The sequence below is a fragment of the Sitodiplosis mosellana genome, unplaced genomic scaffold (assembly GCF_009176505.1).
Source record: "Sitodiplosis mosellana isolate CC-2019 unplaced genomic scaffold, AAFC_SMos_1.0 Smas_scaffold_5, whole genome shotgun sequence".
NCBI lineage: Eukaryota > Metazoa > Arthropoda > Insecta > Diptera > Cecidomyiidae > Sitodiplosis > Sitodiplosis mosellana.
In genome coordinates this window covers 1,715,929-1,732,371 of record NW_022595248.1, presented here as the reverse complement: position 1 = coordinate 1,732,371, position 16,443 = coordinate 1,715,929, and the positions used below count along the sequence as shown (strand labels likewise).

General features: G+C 35.5%; 3 protein-coding genes across 4 annotated transcripts in view; 2 read left to right on the top strand and 1 right to left on the bottom strand.

Moving 5' to 3' along the window:
• Positions 1–1,695, top strand: part of LOC129566762 (protein amalgam-like) — a 44,882-nt gene extending 43,187 nt beyond the window's left edge. The window contains exon 14 of the mRNA XM_055442982.1: positions 1,060–1,695. Coding sequence (XP_055298957.1) covers positions 1,060–1,205 — 146 coding nt within the window. The 3' untranslated portion in view covers positions 1,206–1,695. The remainder of the gene's footprint in view (positions 1–1,059) is intronic.
• Positions 1,696–5,036: 3,341 nt separating this feature from the next.
• LOC129566763 (uncharacterized) lies at positions 5,037–6,102 on the top strand. Its single transcript, XM_055442983.1, has 2 exons — positions 5,037–5,274; positions 5,361–6,102. Exons 1-2 carry the CDS (start codon positions 5,191–5,193, stop codon positions 6,036–6,038), a joined length of 762 nt encoding a protein of 253 aa, XP_055298958.1. The 5' UTR covers positions 5,037–5,190; the 3' UTR covers positions 6,039–6,102.
• A 4,705-nt stretch (positions 6,103–10,807) lies between these two features.
• The window catches only part of LOC129566761 (neurotrimin-like), a 107,922-nt gene continuing 102,286 nt past the window's right edge, over positions 10,808–16,443 (bottom strand). For both annotated transcript variants that reach the window (XM_055442980.1, XM_055442981.1), the window contains one exon: positions 10,808–13,569. In XM_055442980.1, coding sequence (XP_055298955.1) covers positions 13,316–13,569 — 254 coding nt within the window. In that variant the 3' untranslated portion in view covers positions 10,808–13,315. The remainder of the gene's footprint in view (positions 13,570–16,443) is intronic.

Below are 16,443 nucleotides of genomic sequence, written 5' to 3'. Positions count from 1 at the left end.
TCGAAGGAAACATTTAATCTTCGGACGGAATTATTCTGTTTGCTTTAGCTTCGCCGTAGATTACATTTGCACAAATGTCACAAATTTTGAATTGATTGCCAAATAAATTAGCGGAATACGATGCGATTAATTGATGGATCGACAATTTAATGCCTATTCAAATCTAAATACTTTAGATTAAATCAAACATCAGCACAAATGCTCATCCCATTAAAAAAAAATGATACAATTAAAACGTATTTATCGATTTTAAAAGAAATTGAGATTGAAATCCACTTGAATGGATCAAATTCCTATTTTTGAATACCAAACAATGCCATTTCCATTAACCATAGCTCATAGCAAAGCTTCAAACTGAAAATTATTGTACATTTGCTTAACACTTGTTAAACATACAAGATCACATTTTGACCAGCACTTCCACTCTATTTTTGTAATTTCGATATTTTGCCAATTATTTAAATGGTTTTTAGTCAAGGCAATGAGGCTAGTGAAACCATACTCTCTTTTTAAGTATTCTTAAATTAGATCTCATTTACGAGAATACATTAGTACATAACACGAATCGCTGTTATGAAATGGTTCAGGGAAAAATGAAAATCAGTTCAAAATATCGGGTCAAGGTTTACGGTCGTTTTCACACAGAAAAGCTGGTTAAATGCCATAGAATTTGATGTTTAAGTAATTCGTAAAAGAATTCTTCTCTAAATTGTGTTGAAAATTTACTTCGTTTTTCTTCTATTACGCATTCTTGTTCTTCCTTCTTCCCATATTTTTTTCGTTCATTTGTTTTTTTTCCCCTTTTTCTTCTTCTTTATCCTTATTCTTCCCATGAAATAAATAGATTCATTGCAAAAATAGATCTAATTTTTTCCTCTCTTGAATCAATTGAAAAGTCGCTGTTGAATTAAAACCAAATCTCATTGCTCCAATGACAGCATGTTAAATTTGAAATCAACACGAAACTCAATACCTAATATATAAATAGTTGTCATACCAAAGTTTCTGTCCAAATTCTGTGTGCTGTCCATATTAATTGTGTGTTTTCGCAAATTACAGATTTAATGCGTGATGAACGGAATGGTCACAGCATCAAAATATCATCAAAGGGTGTGTATACGATATCGGTAGCGTCCATGGTGTTTGTGTCAACATTAGCGACAACGCTTTTATCGGTGGTGCGGACAACCACATCATCGCTTTGATATCAATAAATGATGTCGCTTTCGATTGGGCTGAATTATTGAATCGGAAGTTTTGTGGTGTACAAAAACACTCCGTGTATTCATTGAACATCATTTAGATATCATCATCAATCAACATATCGAATGGGAGTAATGAACAACAACAGCAACAAAAAATGAGCAAGCAAATAATAAGAGATATAAAAGCGCCACATGATCACAGCAGTAGCGGTATCAGCAGCCGTATGACGGCAGGATAAATGAAAAGCCAATCGCTTTCAGCAACATGTCAACCAATCAAATTGCGCTGTTTATTTCGTTTTTTTTTCGTTTTCCTCACTTGCAATTGTGTGTACTACAAATGCAGAGAAAAAAAACCCACAAACTTACCAACCATATTGTTAATACCTGTTAATTTCATAGGAACTAATATAGAAGCGTATGTGCTAAGCTAAACACGAATTATAAAACAAAAACCATTGTAAATAGGAAACAAAAACCAAACATTGAATCATAACTGTGTATATTTCCAAAGAAGAAAAAAAAAACAAGTTGTCGTGCTTACAATAAAATATCGTTGAATTTGATCGATGTTAATTAAAACTGAGCGAGCGGGCGAGCGAGCGCACCAGTGCTGAGTGTTTTATCTAATGAAGTGCATTGGAATGATTAATTGACCCATTTTGCAGCACTTATCACCTCGTTTAATTGACACAACATGAGTTTTCGGACATTTTAACCCGAAATAAAATCTGTCGAATTGAAACGGGAAAAATGAACCAAGGGATATATATATTTTTAAAATTAGGTTAAAAGCCATTGTTCTCTTTTTTTAACAGCATTTTAGAGGCGGTCCGGCTACATAATTCAATAATTAATGCGTAACATTTAAAAAAAAACGGCTTCATGTGGTTGTTTACCCGCGTAAAAAGCTTTTAAGTGTTCGGAGAATTATCCACACATTTATTAACGAACCCAAAATTGATGATAATGCACTCGATGATCGATTTCCCAAATGAAAAACATATCAAACGAAACACACAAAAAAAACACAACCAAACTGACTCACTCTCTATCTTTCTATCCGCCATATATCCAACCGATAAATCATTCTCTGTTGACGAAATTATCTCTCCAACTTTTGCGTTTAGTTGTAAGCACAAACAAATCGTAACATATCTGAACATACAAAACAAAAAGAAACTTATGCATTATGTATACTGTGAGCACAATTTTTATTTCGATGCAACTATCGAAAGTCTATCGTTTTGTACAATTTACTCATTGAAAAAAATGCACTGTTTAGACAATGACATCAGTATCCACTCATTTCTATCATGTCCAAATTGGCTTCGACGATAATGACAAAATTACCGATTGTCGCAAACCAATGACAGCTTAACGATTAAGCATGTTGCATTAAATATTACAGAGTTAAGCATCAAAAACATAGCGTTGTAATATTATTGATTTAACAAAACAAAAACAGCAAGAAATAATAAAATTATAATAACAAAGTAAATTGACTTGCGTTTTATTCCGCTGGGAGTAACACACAATTAGCGGATTCAAATCCTCCAAGTGTTTCTCTTCGCTTTTCATTTTTTCTGTCTGCATTCATTTTTGCTGAGTAAAATCTGATGCCTGCACAGAGAGAAATAAGGTTGTCAGAATCACCAACATGAAGTTGTAAACGAGCGAATTCCAGGGTTGGTCATTTCGCAAAATTTTCTGCACTCAGTTATAAGGTTATCACCTATATGTGATGGATATGTGGAGAAAATTTCGCAAAATGTCCAACCCTGGTTGGAATTCGCTCGTTTACAACTTCATGTTGGTGATTCTGACAACCTCATTTCGCTCAGTGTGTTGTCAAGTGGAAATCTGAATATGTAAGTAAATTCAATTCAATTTGAAACAATAAGAACTCATCTAAATATAGGAAAATATATCAATTCTGTCATGTTACTGATTTTGCTGTTCAAAGTAGAATTCTCCTAACAAAATTGGAAAGAATTCAGAGGTATATCCAATTCAAACATTCGTTCCAGGAGGTTAAAGCTGAATTCACGTGAATACGGAGGCAAGCGATAAGCATTCAAATCAAAAATTGAACGGTCGAAAATAACGAAAGCTTGAAGAATTTGAATTTATTTAGCTAAGCTCACAATCTGAACGGTTTGTCACTTCGATGATTCGATGGAGCATTTTCAACAGGATAATTTTTAGTACAAATGCGCGAGCGTATGATCGATAGAGCAACAGAGAACTGTACATGGCTATGATAGGGGAATTGGCGGGAGTAACCGTTTTTTAGTACAAGTGGAGAATGATTTACATAAGCAGGCGCGCATTTCCCCTTGCTTTGTTTTATTCAAAGCGGAAAGTGTAAACAAACTGAGCTTGCCAATTTCCCTGTTACATTTCGTTTGAACACTCATAACTTCTTCGAAATATGTTTTTGTTTCATGAATTTTCCAACTTCCGGCCTTTCATAACACCAAAACGTTAATTTTAAAATTAGCAATTGTTTATACGCAACTGGTGTATTTTGACAACATTTTACATGGAAGCTTCAAATGTAATTTGGACATTCTGTAGAAAATTTCTCAAATCTAAGAAAGTTATTCTGTGCTTGAGCATATTGAGTGGTGTTGACGAATGATTAATTTGGCTGATTTTCTATAGAATTTCGTAATGCATTTGAAGTGTGAAGGTAAAACGTTCCCAAAATACAACAGTTGGTTTGTTATTCGTTCACTCCGATGAATCGATGGAGCGTTTTCAGGATATTTAGTACGAGTACACGGATATATGATCGAAAGAATAAAAAGAACGTGTATAATACGCGATATTCTTTGTTTTTAGTACAAGTGGGGTATGTTTATCCACAAGTATTTGCACATTTCTCCTTCGAATCGCTCAAACTTGACTTCGTTCAAAGGGGAAATGTGCTAAGCGGCAAAAAAGCACATGTAAAAATAATTTAGTTTTTCAAACTGAATGAATTTGAACAATAATTTATGATTTGCCCTTGAATATGTTGAAAATTGGATGCAAGTGGCTGAGATTTTCACCAGACTGTACTGAATAAAATATATGATGAAATGCAGGTGTTTAATAAACACATCGAATGAAATAGGTATTTTGTTTGGAGTTCATGCTGATCGTTAATCAATTTCACTGAAAAGCCACATTTTATTAGCTGCATTTGGATTTAATATATGCAAAGCCAATTTCCATGTAATATAAATTCCGATATAATTCAATTATGTGATGTGTCTAACACATTGCTGCATAACCACTAAATCGACAACAATTCATTAATTTTATTTCGAAGCGCAACAATTTAAAAAGTACTGATCACCGCAAAATGATGGATTTCGTTTGATTTTCGGAAATTCTGTGGCCTAACTAAATACACACATTTGCAATTAAAAATAGGTTTTTGTTTAATTTTGATTGATTGATTTTTTTTTTTTCAAAATCCAATGATTTTTCATTATTGACTGGGATTACTTTTATGTTGTTAAATTGAAAACCACTCTTATATAGTTTCACATGTTCTAGTTTCATGTAAAATTATTGATTTTTCAAAGTTTTAACGACTTTCAAGCTGATTTACAGTATGAAGTTTGAAATATGCAATACGTGTACATTAAAATTATAATTGATCCGTGAAATTGGATCTGTCTATGTACGGAGTCGATATCGGTAAAAAGTTTTAAATCATGCACATTGTAGATAGAGAATTCCCTTTGATGCGATTACATCGACACGAATTTTACTTTGAATACCTCTTTCAACCATATATAGTAAATGTCATTCAATCGACTGGTTTCAGTTACTGCGATTCACGAAGGATGAAAATCATCAACGTCATTTTAATCTGTTGAATGTTTGGAGTGAATAATATAAAGTTGCCTTTGGAAATGTTATCGTTCAAAATTTACAGTTGGATTGAATTCAAGGCAAAATTTTTCGTATTTCATTGAATAAGTAAACAATGTATTCGGACAAAAACAGTGATGCATACCGTATTGCGCACTTTCCGGTGAGAGTGGCTGCAAAAAGAGCCCTTGAGAAATGTGTAAGCTGACAAGTTTTTGAATTTCTAGTAAAATGCATTATTTTGACGATGTAAATAAATATTTCATTCTTCAAACATCTTGTTAGGATGAAATCGCCAGATATTTCTATAAGCGCCCGCGGCGCGATATCAGTAAACCAAAACCGAGTAAGGAAGTTGAAAATTTTTCCAATTCTGCGCAGTCAGACGATAGTTTTGACATGTACAACACAGACAATGTTGAACCAAATGCTAACCGAGTTCCGCTTGAAATCAACATCGATTTGCACGAAGAACCATCTGATCATTCGTTTGAATCGCCGGCAACAAATAACGAAATGCAATACCACAGTGATTTCGAAACATACGACCATGTTGAGGTTAATATGAATGAAAACAACGATAACGGAGAGTCCATTGGTATGGATGTTGAAATGGGGTATCAAAAAACCGATGATCATTCTTTGAAACCCAAACAAAACAATCCATATGAAAGCAGTATTGATCCAGTATCGAGTCCAGAAAGAGAAATGACACCAGCCAGCAGACTGTCCCCTGAAAATGACAGATTCTCATCACACACAGAGCACTCTTCAACGAATTCGGTCACGTCTGACACACCGTTGAGTCCACAACATACACATGAAATCATCAAGTTTCACGGTGCATCGGGGACGATTCGATTTTTCAATGATTCTAAAACCATTTTCATTTCTGTCAATGGAAAAACCGACGAACACATACCGTTTACATTCCAAAATGAAATTGGAAATCATTCTCAATAAAAAAAAATAGTTTTTCAAAAGAAATCCACAGGTCTTTTCCAATACAATTTCCTCACTCACAAAGGACTTTCAAATGCATAGAAATCACTGAATAAATTATTTTGGGATAAATCCATTGAATGCACAAATTGAATACTGATAACCCAATTTCAAATCAAATGAACTCATAGTAGGAGAACATCGATTTTGGTGAGACCATTTTTAATGTATTCGTATTGATAAATGTCAATCAATCAGCTTTCAGATGCTCGAATCGGACACAAGTCAAATCGAATGCAATGACAACTAATACCAATTTCAGCAGCGCAAGAATCAAACTCAATTAATTCTTGCCGGAAAATGTAATCTCAATTTGCTGACATAATTTCCTTGCAACACATACATGGATTTAATTCAAAAATACCGTTGACGCTTGATTAAATTAAGTTGATCCGATGTTTATTTGCTCGATGAATAGCATAGCTGCATCACTTTCACATTATGATTGACATTCATTGCCATAGTGAGTTTATGAAAAGTGTGTAGTTCTCGTTTAAATGATACAGTTTCGTTGCCGAAAGTTTTATACTCATTTTGTGCCAATGTTTGTTTACTGCGTTTTTTGTTTGAGTGTTGATTTTATGTATCAGTAACTTCTTTCCGTAGAATGTGAAATAAAATATTCTACAAGCATATTCATTTATGTTTTCATCAGTCAAACTCATACGATTTAATCATTTTTATGTGTTTTTTTCTGCTTGTGCAGCGTATTAATGTGATTAAATATGAAAAATGCAGAAATAATCAATGTTAACTAGGAATGTTATTACATTTACCATGAAAGAGCACATATGCTCTATATTTTGAGTGATTGAATTTCACTACAAATGCACCCTTTGACTATTTACTGAAAATCATTTCATAGAATCAAAATCATTTCATATGAAATACTCAAAAGGCTACCATTGGAAATAGAATCAATCGAAAAATTCTGCTAGATCATATCGAGTTTTCCATTTGTGAAAGTCGCATAAAATTTGTAGCAATTTCTGCATTACGATAGAACAAACAAAATTTCGGTGCTGCGTAAGTGAATAACAATGGATTCAGAGGACTTTTATAAAGGTAATGCTGAATGCATTCCAGTCAGTGGATCTACAAAAAGAGCTTCTGACGAATATGTAAGTGTATGACTTCTTTGAGTTATTACAATGAACTTGTTGGTAGAATTATTACAATATGCTGCAACCAATTTTCCACTTTTTTTAAATCCAGGATGAATATGCTGGTAAATCGAAGCGTCAGCGTCGCGAAAGCAGACTTGAAAGCGAAGATGAATACAGCGATAGTAATTCAGTTAAATCACACGATAGATTACGAGTAAATATGAGAAAGGACAGCGACGAACTAATTGACAACATGAAAATCGACAATTGTTTTGCATTGAATATTCCATGCGAAAGCATTCCTTCGCCTTTACACTCATGTCTACCGGGTGAAGGACCGGGGACAGAGCACAAAATCATTTCGTTTCACGATTTATCCGGCAAAATCGAAAGCTTTGGCACGTCCATTTCAATAACAGCAACGGGAGAAATAGATGGCGAATCGACACCAAACGTTACCACTCCGTATGAAGATTCTGAAAGCATTTCACCGTCTTCGGATGAGCTTTTGAGTGATGAATCTTTGACGCGATCGAATTTAGCTGAAGCGCTGTCTCATTCGCGACGAGAATCAACACCAATCGATGAACTGCCCATTGGATTTGATGCAGAATCCTTTGTTCAGGAAAAAATGAATCGATCTTTCGAAGCTATGCGAAATATTCCGTGTGAGATCACTAGAGACATTCCTTCGACTTCGAATGACTCGGTTGAAAGTTTTTCAAAGCGGTTTAATTTACCGGAAGCGTCATCGTATTCACAAAGAGAAATAACGCCAGTTGATGATCCGGCCGTTGATGTCAATGCCGATAGTTTGAGTCAAAGTATAATCGATCCTACTTTTGACCAATACGAAATCACCAAAGACATTTTGCCGTCTTTGCAAGATGAGCCTCTAATCCAATTCGGCTTACCTGACGTATTATCACACGAACAGGGAGAATGTGAAACAGACGACCTGGCATTGGATTTGGATGCAGATGAAATACGTCAAGGAAGAATCGATCGTACCGTGAAATTTTTAGGAATTGAACCATACGAAATCGTTAAAGATATTTTGCCAACTTTGAACGACTCGGCATTTGAAAGGCGCTCAGTGCAATTTAACTTACCTAAAACACCCTCGTATACACAAAGAGAATTAGAACCAGTTGACTCGTCATCCGTTGGATTGAAAGCAGACGTTTTGAACGAGGAAAGAATTGATCGTTCTTTTGAACCAATGCGAAATGTTCCATGCGTTATACCTGAAGCTGCATCTTCAAGTGACTCTTCGATTGAAAGTTCATCAAAGTCATTCAGCTATACTGAAGAATTATGTCCACGAAGGGAACGTACACCAGCTAGTAGATTCTATCATGAAAGCGACCGAATATTATCGCCATTGACTGAGTTTTTGCGTGATGAATATCCAATACAATCTGAATCATTCGAATCGCCATCGAATTCACAGGAGGAATTTGGGCGAGCCAATGAATTTTCCGCTGCAGAAAATTTCAATCAGAATCCAAATCGGCGTGCTTTCGAACAAAAAGTCCCTTATGATAGACCGGAAAGCTTATCATCGCCGATGAACGCATCGTTGAATGAAAAATCGCCATTACAGTGGAGTTTATCTGAAACGCCAAAGCACCACGTAACAGAAATGACGACATCCAGCAGATTGCCGTATGAAATTGATCAAAATTCAACGCCTTTGGATGAACAATCTTCAATAGAGTCCGACTTATACGAGGCACCATCGTATTTACAACGGAAATTTCCACCAGTCGATGCATTTTCTTTTAGATACGATGTAGAAGACGTGAATCAAAATAGAAACGGTTGTTTTTTCCAACGAAAAACTACATGCAAAGGGTCTGCACCTTTAGATGAGTGTTCAAGCCTTGAATCTTCATTTCAACGGGAATCGCATGAACCGCAATCGTATCGCGAAAGAGAGTTTATGCCAACCAACAGATTCTCCTATGTAACCGAAAGGCATTCGCCAGCTTTGAGTGATTTTTCCAGTGACATAGATTGTACAGGAAGTGGATTTACACAGGCAGAAGACGAAGTTATTTCGTTCTATGATGTTTTTGGCAAAATTAAAAAATCCGGCAATTCCTTTTCCATCACCGTTAAAGGAAAAATAGATATCTAAGTGAATCAATGTTCAAAATAGCAAAAGTTGACAAAAAATATAAGGAAATAAAAAGAATTACATTGGTAATCCCGAACTTTTCCGTACCGTTGGCCTGCGTTGTCCGTAGATACTTTTGGTTATTTTTTGTGAATTTTCTTGAAATAAAGGCAGTGAAAATATAATAACAAAAATAAAGTGAAAAATCGGTCACTTTAACTAAAACTTCGACAATTTTGTATGAGTGGTACCCGTAAACCGATTCTCATTGGCTTTAAACTTTCTGAGGTTTCATTTTTTGGAGAAAAAATAAGATTCTGAAAGTTTCATTTTGATCCCATTTGCAGAAGTTTGATTTGTTGTCCTCAATTTTTGTCGACATTTTCTTGGAAAAAATTGAGGGCCAAAAACCAAACTTCTGCACATGCGATCAACATGAAACTTTCAGAATCTTATTTTTTCTCCAAAAAATGAAACCTCAGAAAGTTTGAAGCCAATCAGAATCGATTAACGGGTACCTCCCATACAAAATTGTCCAAAAATCGGTAATTTTAGTCAAAATTTCAAAACTTTTGTATGGGAGGTACCCGTAAATCGATTCCAATTGGTTTCAAACTTTCAGAATCTTATTTTTCTCCCAAAAAATGAAATCTCAGAAAGTTTGAAGCCGATCGAAGTCGATTTACAGGTACCTCCCATACAAAAGTGTCAATTTTTTGAGGTTTTTCTTAGGGCAAGTACCCCAGGATCAAATCGAAAATAGCTCATCTTCGAACTTAAACTAAGTTTTTCGAATACAAAACTTTTGGCGTTTCCAGAATTTGATTATCTCAATTATTTTTTGAGTTATCGTGTTTACAAACAGCTACGACAACGACGACAACGACGACAACGACGACAACGACGACAACGACGACAACGACGACGGCACACGAACGGAAAAGTGTCTCAAAAAGTGGTTTTCTGCGCGTTTCATGAGTTTTTATGATGATCTAAACCAATTTTGCGAAAAAAGTTTTCGGGACCAATTCCTATACTTTCCCTTGACACGTTGTGTACGGAAAAGTAATATAAAATATTCTCATCAATAAAGCAATCGGTACTACAAACGAAATGCACAACTCAATTTGAATACAGTTACTGAATTCATACAATCCATAAGGGATTGGTATACTTTTGAGCAATATATCTTGAATAGAATCTATGAAGCACTGTAATGCTCTATGCAAAATTAATGTATGACCTGCTTTCGAATCATAGCGACACAAAAACGCCATGTAGTAATAAATTTGTGAGCTTTAGTCAACCGTAGTCAATAATAATCGTCATCGAATCGGCTGTTATATATTCGGAATTCTTTGGATTCAATTCGATCAGAAGCAATTCCAGCCTAAAAACAAGAATTAAACTTAAAATAATGTAAAACCAATTTTGATGAATACCTACCGAATTTCCCAGTTAACAAAGGCTCGATTTAATTAAAAATACCATACAATGCTTAATTTGAGATTGATTTACTTAAATATTTGCATTTCACTTAGATGTATTGACATTCGTTTCAGTTTAAAATTTGTATTTATCAGTTGAATAAATATTTTCATTGTTCCTAAAGATATTTACAATAGTTCTGAAATTTTCACCTAAAAAAGTTGTCTGTGTGAGTGTCCAATTTACACGAATCATCGATATCTGAGCGATAATTTTCTCAAGTAGCGTTTAAATGTAGGCAAAGTAGACTTAATTCAACCGAGAGAAAACAGTTTTCAATTATGATTCTCTAATGTAGAGCCGGTTGAGAGCCGGATAACTCCATGATTGACATTACAATATGATCGGGGTTGTTCGGCTTTCAATGGACTTTTGGATTTGAAGCACATCTAAATGAATTTCTTCGTTTGTAAACAAACATTTTGAATTTCCTATATCTTTTTTAATTACGTATAACTCTGATGACAATTGACATTCCCATTTCGAAACACAATGCATCGCAGCCCATTGCATGCATTTTCGTTTCATAAACGCACCGATTCAATACATTTCACTCACCGTGACTTATGAACTAAATCATGTAACAACAATTAAATTTTCTCTTTATTTTTCATCTCTGATATTTTTGTTGGTTTTTGAATTAACTTCGACACAATTTCTCTCTCTCTCTCTTTCGCAATAGTCTCGAATAAATGAGGTTACGAAAAGAAAGAATTTATTTTCAACTGACGAACAACCAATTCAGCACGCCATACTGAAGGTTTCCTGTACGTTTTTGTTAATGAATTTACAGTCTGCATAAACCAATTGAAACGAATTCAATTAGAACCGGTGGAGAGAAAAAGTTGTTCACTTAGTTGTCATTCTGTAAATGTGCTGTTTTCGTCTTGTTTTGTTTGCATTGTAGGAAAATGACAAAAGCTGCATAAAACCGCAAAGTTGCGTTTACACTAATATGTTATCATTATATGCATTTTCCGCTGTTCGTTTCCGTTGCAAAGTCACAACAAGAGCGAGTCATCATTTTGAAACCATGGAGAAATGATGCTCCCTCTTTCTACGTCTCTTTCGTTCTTTCGGCTCTCTTTCTCTCTGTCTTTTTCTCATTTAATATACCTCATTCTCTCGTGGGACCCGCGCACGCTCACTCGTTGACAAACTGTATATTCCCACGAAAGACATGAGCAGAAAGAAAAAAAAATAAGCGACAAACAATTTATTGCATTGTGACGTACATGATGATAAGTTATGTAATGTGCTGATAGAGTCAACGGGTTGAACACTGCATAAAGATGCTTTTCCTTTTCATCCGATGAATCTTTTGTTCTAGGGCAACGTGTTTCTTTGTTTTTTTCCCTCCACAACTGGTACGTTTCGGTTGTTTTGTGAATGTGTGATACGAGCGAAAGAGAGAGAGAGAGAGATTGAGACCGAAAAAAACACCACCAAAGTGAGAAACAAAAAGAAAAAACGATAACAATAACAATGAATTTGCCGACAAAAAATTTCCACTGTTTATTCACAATGAAAAAACCACTTGCATCTTTTGTACGGAAACCGAGCGCAACCGAGGAGATACATTTCACGGTGAAACAGTGAGTGAGTCGTAAAAACTCAGGGTTCACCCCATCCGAAAGACGCGCAGAAAAAAACAGCAACAGTAAGTAGCATTGATGCAAAACTACTGACTAAATTGTTGACAAAAGTGCAGATCCGAATGCAAGAAAACAATAGACGAAACAAACTGTTGAAGCTTTAACTATCTGCTAAGTTTGTGTGCTTGAAACAAAAAAAAACGGCACTTTTTCTACTTGAATTTTTTTTGCACTCATCTTTTTTGGTTCGCAATCGGTTTTTTTCCGTAATTTGGTTTACAAAATATTTTCTCGGTGTATACGACTAGATTCCATCCATAATCGGGTTATTCCTTTCCATCTTGCATAGTTTCCGTTATTGTTATCGTTACTGTTTATATAGAACATGGTGCATTCTTTTTTCTCGTTTCGTTTTGCGTCTTACATTTCACGCCGACAGTAAAAAAAAACTGAGTTAAAGTTATGTGAGCTCGTTGCCGTTTTGTTCTTTTATCTGGGTCTCTCGGATAATAATACACAATCGAGATCGGTCGAAATGCACTTGCACATTCAATGAATACGTGGCCAATTTCAGTTTTCCATTCAATACAATCATATACACACATACTCACCACTCGCGCACGCACACATTCAAAGTCACAACTCACAATTCAAACTATACAAAGAATTAACAATGCGAGTTTTTTTTGTCTGTATGTATGTATATCTATATAATGTTGGTTTGTGTGTGTGTGTGTTTTCTCTTTGTTTTGCTGGTTGTTTCTGTGTTTGACTATTGCATAATTTGTGTTTTACGCTGTTTCTTTACTGTTATTCGTGTTGTTGCTGCCGTGGTATATGCACTATTGTTATATTAGTTTATATTTTTTTTTTGTTTCGTTAAAATAAATTGGGTTATGCATTAAATGCTTAAATGATAGACGTTAGCTACATTATGACCCTATAACTACTATGGGCCAACAATATGTTAAGTATTAAATTCGCCGTTAATGATGCACTTGAAGTTTTTAAATGAAATAGTGAAATAAAAGTTTTGGTTAGGGTCGTTGTTGTTGACGATGGCCGCATCGTCATCGTTGTTGCACTGCTGGAAATTTCATTTTCCGTTAGCGAATCGGCATCATGTTGCACTTCCGAACTGGGCGGTTGAAGTTCGCTGTTACGTAAACGATGCTCGTGGCCTTTTCCGATTTTCACCATTGGTTACAACAAAAACAAAGAAGAAGAAAAAATTGAAAGAAAGGGGAAAAAATATGATTCGATTATTACATTTTCAATTTGATTTTTATGCAATTTCATTCTTAATATTGAAATGGTGTTGAGTTTAAATGTAAAATTATTTCCCGTATTCAAAATGTTTGCGAAGCGAAGGAGAGAGTAAGGGAGCGATGGGTGATAAATAGAGAGTGAGGAGGAAGAAAAAGAGAGAGAGAGCGAGCAAGGTAGAGGAAGAGAGAAAAAGAAAAAGTGAGGAAATCGCTTATAACCACTACGTATCTATAGAAAATGAGCCCATTTCGACATTAATTTATATCGATAGTTTTTTTTTCTCTCTCGTAAATGCATCGGCAACATTACGCGGCAAATGCATTTAATGGACCGAAACGGTATTCTTTGAATCGTTGATGTTGACAGCATTTCAACAGTACTACCACCATCCGCATTAAATTTTGCAAAACTCTTTGATGTATAGCAAAATTGGGTAAAAATTCGCTTTAAAATCACTTTGTTAATCGCTGTTAATGCATGCACATTGCACAATAAAGCGCTTTTGTTCCATTGAGACTTTGTTTTACCGAAATTGTTGTCGTTTGCACCGAAAATTGCAAACGATTAAAGTTCTCTGATTAAAATTGCTTTATGGTAGGTTTTTTTTTTCATTTCTCTTGCTTGCTGCAACTTTTCCACACGACAGCTGCTTTCATTAAATTTCCACGCGAATGCCAAAAATGCAATTTAACAACATTCTGCTCGCTGCACTAAGCATGATGATATTGAATTTATTGACACTTTTTCGGTCGTATTATTTAAGTGCACAAGTTTAATATATATTAAACTATTGAATATATTCATAAAAAAAGATGCAGCAGCGATGAATTCAGTTGCTACAATTTATTAACTTCGAACAATGTCGATACACATAATTTTCGATTGGGTTGTGACACGTTTTTGGTGCAATTTATCCGCTTCGATTTTGCTGTGCGATCGTGATTCAAATGGAAAAATATTCGTTTGCATCGAAATGGCACAAGAATATTCCGTATTTTTCTGTATTCTTCTCTTCTTTGCGATTCTTTTTCACGCTCTCGCTGTTGCTCTGGCTGTTATCCGTTTTGCTTTCGCTCTCTTTTTGTTTTTCTAGTCTTGTGTTGTAGAGAAATTTACTCTAGTGATCAATTGTTACAAAATCAAAGGTGAACGATGCAAAGAGCACGTTGTGTGTATGCGAGAGAGAGCATTGAGCAAGCTCATTGTCATCATTGTACTGTGAAAATTTCCCTCCATCGAGCTCGCATTGGCAATCGATTTTGGTAACATTGACAACTGGCATATCAAACCTATCTCTTGTGCCAAAGCAAGACCGGGAGACACTTGCACGTAAGCGAATTTGTGGCTTACGTAAATGTAGAATTTTCCTACTGTCAGCTAAACGTGTTTGCTGAGAATGCTTGTGCTTGTGTTACAAAACCCGTCAGACTCGTTCCCACACATACACAAACCGCATCACACTATGGCAGCATTTCTAGTCATTCTCCCAAAGCGCATTCGAATCGGAGCGTTCATTCGTTTCCTTGCTCTCACAGTCTCACACTCTTCGAACACACAATCATTTAAGTAATGTCTTTATGTCACAGCCGCTGATAATTTATTTTGGTTTTATTTTTTCGAGCCAATCGCAACATCACACAACTAAATAGCTTCAGAAAAGAGCATGTGCTCTGAAATTGAGCACAGCAGATGGAAATTGAGCGAAAACGAACGAACAAAAAAGTAACCGAGTTCAGATCACAGGTGATTTCATTTGTGTGAGTCGACACTTATTGCGATTTTGGGGTTGGATAAACAATCAAATCAATTGCTGATCAAAATGGGATTCGTTTTAATGCAATCATAAGTGTAAAGTGTCTACAAAATCGAATGTCTAATTGCGGATTCAAACGAAACAACGTCACATTCACACGAACGCAGACACCTCTGCATATTTTCCGTGTGATAAAGCTTGTAAAATCAGCCATTGAAAGCAGATTGAATTGAAAATGATTCAAACGTAGACAGACTTACGTCTCACTCTCTCGCTCTTTCGCTCTTTCTCTCGAGACAACGTTTGAGTTGCAGTTTACAATTGCCGTGCCGCGCCGTTTAAATTGAAAATATGTCGATGTGTTCGGTTTATTGTTTTAAAGACAGAGACAAAAAAAAATCAACGACGACAACGACAAAGCGATCACATGCTATTGACCTGTTTTCAATCCATTTGACAAAAGCGCATTACACCATCCGAGTTTTAACAATGTTTCAATACTTTTTTCACACACATACACACCCATCACATGGAATCCGTGGATGCGAAATGAAAACAAGACAACCTAATCCGGACCCCGCTTTTAAAAGTCAAATGCTCAAAAGTAATAAAATCCATTCGGTGTCTTTTCACTCGAATTGAACTAATAAAAAAAATCGAGCAGCAGCAGTAGCAACGGCAGATGAAAAACAAAAACTGGCATCGTTGCAGTTTTTCTCTGTTGCTATTCACGTTGCTATGTAAACACGTTGCACTTTTTGTGTTTCGTATTGTAAATTTTGTTGTTAGTTTTATGCCATTTGCACAAGGGAATGAAATCGGGGTGGTCGTTCGTACATGCAACTACATGAAATGTGTTCCCTTCTATTCTCCGCTTTCTGGTGTCTTTGTGTGTGTTTTTTCGGTGTGTCGTTTTGTTTGAGCAACGTTGTCAAATGAAATAGTGCTTACGAATGTGTGTGTGTGTGTGCCCGCGCGCGCTGCTATCCGGCCAGGAATGAAATGTGTCAACGAGTGTGAAATAGCACATTGT